This window comes from Microplitis mediator, chromosome 5 (assembly GCF_029852145.1).
Source record: "Microplitis mediator isolate UGA2020A chromosome 5, iyMicMedi2.1, whole genome shotgun sequence".
NCBI classification, from domain to species: domain Eukaryota; kingdom Metazoa; phylum Arthropoda; class Insecta; order Hymenoptera; family Braconidae; genus Microplitis; species Microplitis mediator.
The window spans coordinates 19,216,661-19,224,977 of NC_079973.1; the positions used below are offsets into that span (position 1 = coordinate 19,216,661).

Sequence of the window (8,317 nt, forward strand, 5' to 3'; positions counted from 1 at the left end):
ATTCAGAGCATAACTGGGAAATTTGTGGAGATCTCAAAATTGCAACACTTCTTTTAGGTCAGCAATCGGGATTCACCAAATATCCTTGCTATTTATGTTTGTTTGATAGCAGAGACCGGAAAAATCACTATGTCAAAAAAGAATGGCCATCAAGATCTGCATTGAATCCAGGTTCCCATAACGTTATACGACCACCCTTAATTCAGCCTTCCAAATATTTGCTGCCACCACAACATATCAAGTTGAGACTCATAAAACAGTACGTGAAAGCTCTGAATAAAGATGGTGATTGTTTTGCGTACTTGAGAGGAAAGTTCCCTGCAATAAGTGATGCGAAATTGAAAGAGGGAATTTTTGATGGACCCCAAATACGATCTTTATTCCAGGATACAAATTTTGAAAGAACAATGAACGACACAGAAAAAGCAGCTTGGGTAAGCTTCAAAAATGTTTCACAAAACTTTTTGGGAAATAACAGAAGTGAGGATTACAGCACTTTAGTTGACGCATTGCTGGAAAACTACAAAAATTTGGGTTGTTAAATGAATCTCAAATTATACTTTTTAGATTCTCAACTTGACCACTTCCCTGACAATTGTGGAGACTATAGCGAAGAACAGGGAGAACGTTTTCACCAAGACATCAGTGAAATGGAGAGTAGATACCAAGGAAATTGGAGTGTTAACATGATGGCAGATTTTTGTTGGATGTTAAAAAGAGAAGTACCCGAAGAAAATCGTAAACGAAAGAGGAATCCACTACGAAGATCATTTGAGGATAAAAGAGTGCGATACAAACGAAGGAAAGTTTAGGATTTGTAAAAATCGTTTCTTTCTATCTTTTTATGTCTTGTGTTTTTCACAGATTTCAAGTTATTTTATATATCTACGTTATAGAGTATTTATTTCAGGCATTAAATCATGTTCAATCAATTTTTTTTCTGTTGTGAATGGTAATTTTTACAATTTTTTCGAATTTTTCCAGCTTTAGAGGCTGAATAGACTAAAAAAATTAAGATGCGAATTGAAGACATCAAAAGATATAAAATTTTATCTGAATTGGACCAGAAGAAGTTTTTTTATCATGAAAACTATATTTTTTCGGAATTTTCGAGAGTTTTGTGTGATTTTTTCACATTTAAAATGGCTCGTGGTCTTAATAAAGTTTCGATTCATATTCAGCGGATCGATATACATGAATATCACGCTTAGTTTAGTTCCAAAACATTTTTTTATCATTAAAACTGCCGATTTTCATCATTTTTACGGTTTTTCGAAGTTTTCTCGAAATTTCGAGGGTGTAGGGGTCAAACTGACCTCGAATTCGGATTCAGCGGACCAAAATACGTACCCGTAGGTAGGTCCGGTCAAATTCACATTCTACTTAATTTTTTTTGTGTGCCGGTGTATTTAATAGATGGAGCTTAGTTAAAAATCTTGAGACGCGTGGTGAAATGTCATTTCACCACTCACTTTTCACAACTCCGGTGAAAGTCGAGCACATCTATTTTGATTTTATTCAACTTCTTTGCACCGGTCGGTAAACAGCCGTTTAGTCAGGCCTGCGTTGAATGAAATATTTTTTTTTAATTTTGACGAGCACGTTCTTGTAAGAAATTTGATTTCCTACAAAAAGTATCTGAAGTCATATATACGTCAAATGAATGAGAAAAAAGTTACAGGGTTTTAAATATCAACGAAAAGTGAAGTTAAAAAAATATTAATTTTTTGAACTTAAATGTCAACGAAGAATGAACTTCATTTTTCATTGACATTTGAAGACCTGTAACTTTTTTCTCATTCATTTGACGTATATAAGATATCTGATACTTTTTGTAGGAAATTAACCTTTCGTTACTCACGTCCACTCGCCTGACGATTTTCATCGCGCGGCGAGCACTGTGCCGTCCATGCTAAAGGAAATGCGACGTTGCCAAATTATAATGCTATAATGAATAATTTCTTACAGTAACAACAGTAAGTTTGGCAACGTGGTCACTAAAATTGGATCGACGATTTAACTCGCATAATGAGCACTGTGCCGCTTTTTCACATTCTTGTAATACATAAATATACTTTTTTTATATTTAAAATATATATTTATCAATTATAATCATATTTAACAAAAATATAGATTTCAAAAAAAGAATTGGTTAAGTATAAAGTCACAAATACCCATACAGTAATTTTTATTGCAATTTTAGTCAAAAAGGCGGCGTCATACGCTCATAGCGTGAGTAACGAAAGGTTAAATTTCCTATAGAAACGTGCTTGCCAAAATTTGAAAAAAATTTTTTTTGATAGAATAAAAATGAAAAATAATAAAAAAAAATTTAATACTGAGGAAACTAAATTTCTGTTGATCTTTGAAGCCGCGTAACTTTTGACAGTTATTATCTGTAAATCTGACAGTATGGCTATGTTATTTTTACATATTATATCTGTAAATTTGACAGTTTTTATCTGTAAATCTAACAAAATCTACCCATGTCATTTCGACATTCCCATATCTGTCATTTTGACATATTATTTTTTTCCGTGTATGTTTTACCGGCCTAATAGATTTTTGAGCTCGAATAGCTCAAAAATTTACAAGTAATAATGTTTTCGAGCTACCTGAGCTCGAAAACAGCGGAAAGTCTAGGGTCTGGCCCGCAGGGTCAGGCGGTTTTCAGATTTTTTATAATATCGAGTAACTTTTGAGCCCATAAGACGTTAAAAAAAACTATTTGATTTTTTTGGAACACCCTAATGTATATATATATATATATATATATATATATATATATATATATATATATATATATATATATATATAATCAACTTTTAATGGATATATAAATATCGTATACAATATTAGTACCTAAAATAGGACTATTTGGCGAATTCCCGTTACGAATTTCCAGGTAATCGAATAAACAATTGTAAGTCTGATAAATCTTCAATGACGTGATTTCAAGTTTTATTCGTTCGCCTTCAGCTGCTCTAATTCTCCATTCACACCTTTCGACATCATTCGATGTAAAGTTATTGTTATTAATTGGTTGTTCAAATGCACCACTAGGCTCATATAATGTTTCTCCACAACCTGAATTAATATGTAGTTTGATTTAATTATTGAGACTATTACAAGAACATTATTCCAAAAAAATTGATGAAGTAAATTTTATTTATAAATATATACTGGAACATTCATATAGAAGATTTGTAGCTGCTATGTCTCCATTGCTAATTCCTAAATTATCATTTGCCACCAGTGAGTTTTCATTTTGGTCGTTTGGTATAGGTACTATCGTTCTCGATTTCGGATCAGTTGAACTTAAATTATAAGCATAGTGCATAATTGAACGATAGTCATATGGTAGACTCAAAGTGTCAACTTCATCAGTCGAATATTTATTATATTGGTCGAATTGATCTGTTTTAAATTATTTTAAATATTTTTATAATAACAAGAATTTTTTTTTCATATTGCTGTTTATAAAAAATGACATATACCACTTATTGGTTTCATTTACCTGCATCAACATTAAAATACTTTATTTCAATATATTTATCACGATCCGGATGATTATGTTCGTGTAAAAAACCAATAGCGTGTCCTAATTCATGAAGAACGATTTGTTGTTTATAGCAATGATTATGTAAACCTATAAACTTAGTTGTATTTGCATACTTTTGTTCAACATAACAACACCTAAATTCATAGAATAAATTTTGAAGCGTAACGAAATACTTTGTTTATAAATCGGGTAATCAGATAAATTTTGAGGAACTCACGGGCATTCATCGAATTGCGTAAATCGCAGGTAATCCGCATGGATTTCTTTATTTCGTAAAACAAATTGAATACATGTTCTATTTTCCCATTTTCTCATTGCTTTTTTAATGATTCTTCGCTGTGGTCCAGTAACAACTGGATAAAAATGATACGGAATAATACCTCCTTTCCATAGTTTTGTTTTATTTAACACAACGATTGCTCTTTGTGTTCTGTTGAGCGATTTCTGATATTCTGTTTTTTCTGTTACATTAACTTTATCATAATTAATATTCTTATCAGATATTACATGAGAATTTATTGCTAACATCATTAAAAATAACACTTGAATTCGAAAAACGTGCAATAGAAATTTCATTTTTATGAAAATCATTGAATTGAAAAAAAATATATGAAAAACATAAATCTTATTGACAACGTAAATTCAACTGTGTAGTCTATCATATTTTTCTGTGTGATAACTTAATCTAATAATAAAACTCTTGAACTTATCTTGAGTAGCCATTAGCAATAATCATTAAATTTAATGACAAGAATTTGATCGTTATATTTTCAATCAAAAGTTACTTTGAAATTTAAAAACAAAATTGGATGATTTTGAAGCATTTAATAAATTTGTTTTTAAGATCTAATTGGCTTAATAAAGTCAGTCATTGGAATGTCTTTATTAACACTTATTAATCCAAATAATTAACTTAATAATACGTGCAACATTTTTATTCATCAAATAAATATTCCACACATTTATGTACATATCTATATAGAAGACTTTTCAGACAAAAGTTGTAATGTCATTTTACATCTCTGACATGTGACTCAAAGTCACGAATTAACGACATGATTAAAAACTTATATAGTGACTGCACCTGCAGGACACTTTGAAGTGAGGTAGATAATCCCAGCTCGCATAGCGTCGAGTCTTAATACCTCGTGATTTAGTTGCTTTCGTAGTATTTTAAGAATCAACGTTCTTACACACGACTCCCCCAAACAACTAAATATACCCTATACTCTACATCACACATCGCACTGTCCCTACAGTCTCACATTACACACATTCTTTCCCCTTTCAATCTTTTAAAAAAAATAAAATAATATAAACATGTTTCTTTATTGTACTAACAAAAACAAAACTTGATTGTAATTTTATTTTCAGTCTATTATAACTTCAATGACATTCTTACTTTATACATATATGTATATATTAGACTGAGCCGAAAAAATCAACTATTTTTTTTTCTTAAAGTATATCGAAAATATTATTTGGGGTGACAAAAAACAATATCGTGAAAATTTGAGCCCTTAATATTAAGAGACCCATCATTGCAATTTTTGATTATTTTTTTACTGAGCGGGTTTTCGTTTCATAACTCCCAAACCGTCGAGAAAAACGAAATTGACTTGAATACATTTCTTGTAGGAAATTGAATACTCTACAAAAAATCGGTCTATTGGTTGACCCTGCGGGCCAGCCCCTAAACTTCCCGCTGTTTTCGAGCTCTGCGAGCTCGAAAATACTTTTGTATGCCGTTGTGTTAAAAAAAAAACGTTTTTTACCATTTTTTCTCCAACGATATCTCTCAAACGAATTGACCGATTGAGACGGTTAAGGTAGCAATCGACGTGTTTTATTGAATTCTAGAGCTGAATAGATTTTGAAATCGATTAATTCAATTTTTTTGTAGATATTAAAAAAAAACGTTTTTCACTATTTCTTTCATCAACGATATCTCTCAGACGAATAAACCGATTCAAACGGTTGAGGTGGCAATCGACGCGTTTTATCAAGTTCTAAAGCTGATCAAATTTTGAATTCGATTCATCAAGTCGATTCATCGAGTCGTTTTTGAGATATTTCAAAAAAAATAAAAAAAAAATTTTTTTTCATCATTCTTTTGACAACGGTTTCTCTTGAAAGAATGAACCGATTTCGATAATTGAGGTGACATTCGACGCGGCTCATAAAGTTTCAAAGCCCAGTTGATTTTGAAATCAATCCATCGAGCACATTAGAAGTTATAAAAAAAAACATTTTTGAAAAAAAATTATTTTTTGAATATCTCTGAACGAGCTCTACCGATCAAGCTCAATTTTTCACATCTTCAAGATATTGACAAGCCGCGTCGAATGACACCCTAAAGTTCAAAATCGGTTCATCCGTTCAAAAGATACAGATATTTGCATACGTACGTACATACATACATACATACACTCGAACATCATCTTGAAATTAGTATATAATAGCTTCTTAGAAGCTCAAAACGTCGACATCTGATGAAAATTCGATTTTCGAAAATCGGACCGAAACCAATAACTTCCCGAATTTTTGAAAATTTCCAATTTTCTTAGCGGTTAAAAGGTCTGATTAAAGGCGAAGTTAACAAAGGTCTGATTAAAATTTTTCGTCAGATGAACCGTTTTCTTATAATCATGCCCTGAACATTGGTATAATTTTTCACCTTTAAAATTTTATAATTCATATAAAAATCAGTACCCGGAAAAAGCCAATATATATTCTTAAAGGAAATTAAATACTTCACAATAAAATCTCTTAACATTTTGGCTAAATTCACTCCTTTAAAAGTTATTCAAGGTTAAAGTTGAAGTCGAAACGAAATTTTTTCTTTTTTTTTTGCTGTAGATTCAAGTTTTTCGAGTCAATTGAAAAATTGGAACTTTTTTATCGATGATAATTTATATTTTATTGACACAATTACTAACAGTTTCAGAAAATTATAATATATTCGAATTTATTCGCGTTAAGTAGCTGTCTTCTTTAGAAAATTCCAATAAGAAAACAACACGATTTTTATTATTTAAACGATATTTAAAAACAGTGAAAATGCAATTCTCTTGATTTTGTTGATAACATGAATAAAGAGGCATGATACTGTTAGAAGGCTAGTAATCGGGTACTGTATCCTAATTAAATAAAAATCTTGGTGCCAAGAATTTTGTTTCACATAAATAGGATTATCTATTTAATTATACCAAATAAGGAAATAAAAATAATACCTTAATTAAAATATGTTTTATGTCTAGAATTGCTTAGTCTAGTCTATATTAAAATACCAAAATGTAATATCATATACATTACACCTACAAATTTTATCGTAATCAAGTTTAATACCTTGGTAAGCATTTATATAACTAAGAGAGTCATAGCTTTCTAGACTTCTAGTCCTCTGTAGTGTCAGGAAAACCTCTTGCTTGTAGGTATTCACCCTCTATGTACGACCATACCTTTATTACCTTTACTGGTGAATAAGGAATAAATATAAAGGTAAAGCTGAATATTCACACAGCAAAATAATGTATATATATATACGTCAGAGTTTACTCTCTGCTTACATTACATACTGCGAGAGTCGTATAACGTGAGAATGTGAATTCTCTTAAAGGTAGTGGTAAATATATGTATAAATTGCTGGACCAACACACATATCTATACCCTTTTCCTCTCTTTATACTCATCGTAGCATCTACTATCTACAACTCCAAGACCTTCTCTCTACTATTTCTTCTACCCAGCACATCTTCTCTTCTTCCGGCTACCTTTCGCCCCCATCCCTTTTTGCGCTCAACTCGTTGAATCTAATTACACGGCAAGACCCATCCCCCTATGAAGAGAGAAGAAGAGAGAGAGAGAAAACGAATGAATAAGTTTGTAAGAGAAAGAGGAGTAAGTACTCTGCCCTCTACTACATGGTTGCCAGGACGACGGAAGCCATCTTGGAGGGTTGCAGCCACTAATGGCCTAATGAATTTAATAGAGGCTTGGAAGCACGCCGTGAGTGCGAGGGACACGGAACATATTATATTGTTCACTTACTCTTGCTGTCTCTCTTTATTTTGTTCATCTTATATTACTCTCGCCCTTGAATACCCAAGAACCCAACCAACAACCAACAACTGATTGAGTAGAGAGCAACTTGTTATACTTGTACGTATAGAGAAATTTAGAGCAAGAGAGCTTGAGGATTTTCAAGTTAGGCTCTTCGATCAAGACCTTCTTCCTCTTTCGCTTCCTATTCTTCTTCTTCTTAGCAGTGGTTGGGTAAAGGGGATTGAAGAGGGTAAGAATTATTTTCTAGGTGTCTAACTTACCGGAAAAAAGACAAATCTTTTAGTGACTGAGGGGTTCGCTTGCTAGATTCCTCTTAATCATTAGCTAATTACTTTAGTCATTTTTAATATATATTTATATGAATGTAGCTTATGAAGTTACTTATATGATTTTATTATGAATGTAAAACTTTTCGCCAGTCATATATAAGTATTGAAGTAAATAGTTAAACTAATTTATGTATAACAAAGTAAGATAAAGGGCCTTTCAGAATGGGAATGTAAAATAGTGAAAAACTGTACAACTTGAACTAATTAAAATAAAATACTTTAGTCATTTTTAAATAAATTAACAGGCATGTTAAAATTTTTATTTCTGTATAAATTCTAATGATTGAAAGAATGAAACTAAAATTCAAAAATTTTTGTGTAATTATTAATTAAACGTGTCGTTACTTTAATGACGTAGCCG

At 31.3% G+C, this 8,317-nt stretch overlaps 1 protein-coding gene across 1 annotated transcript; it reads right to left on the reverse strand.

The window, feature by feature from the left end:
• Positions 1-2,818: 2,818 nt before the first annotated feature.
• On the reverse strand, positions 2,819-4,090 carry LOC130667349 (protein tolkin-like). The gene is made up of 4 exons (XM_057468861.1): positions 3,780-4,090; positions 3,518-3,696; positions 3,184-3,417; positions 2,819-3,087 (listed from the first exon to the last, which is right to left on the reverse strand). Exons 1-4 carry the CDS (start codon positions 4,088-4,090, stop codon positions 2,819-2,821), a joined length of 993 nt encoding a protein of 330 aa, XP_057324844.1.
• Between the last annotated feature and the right edge of the window lie 4,227 nt (positions 4,091-8,317).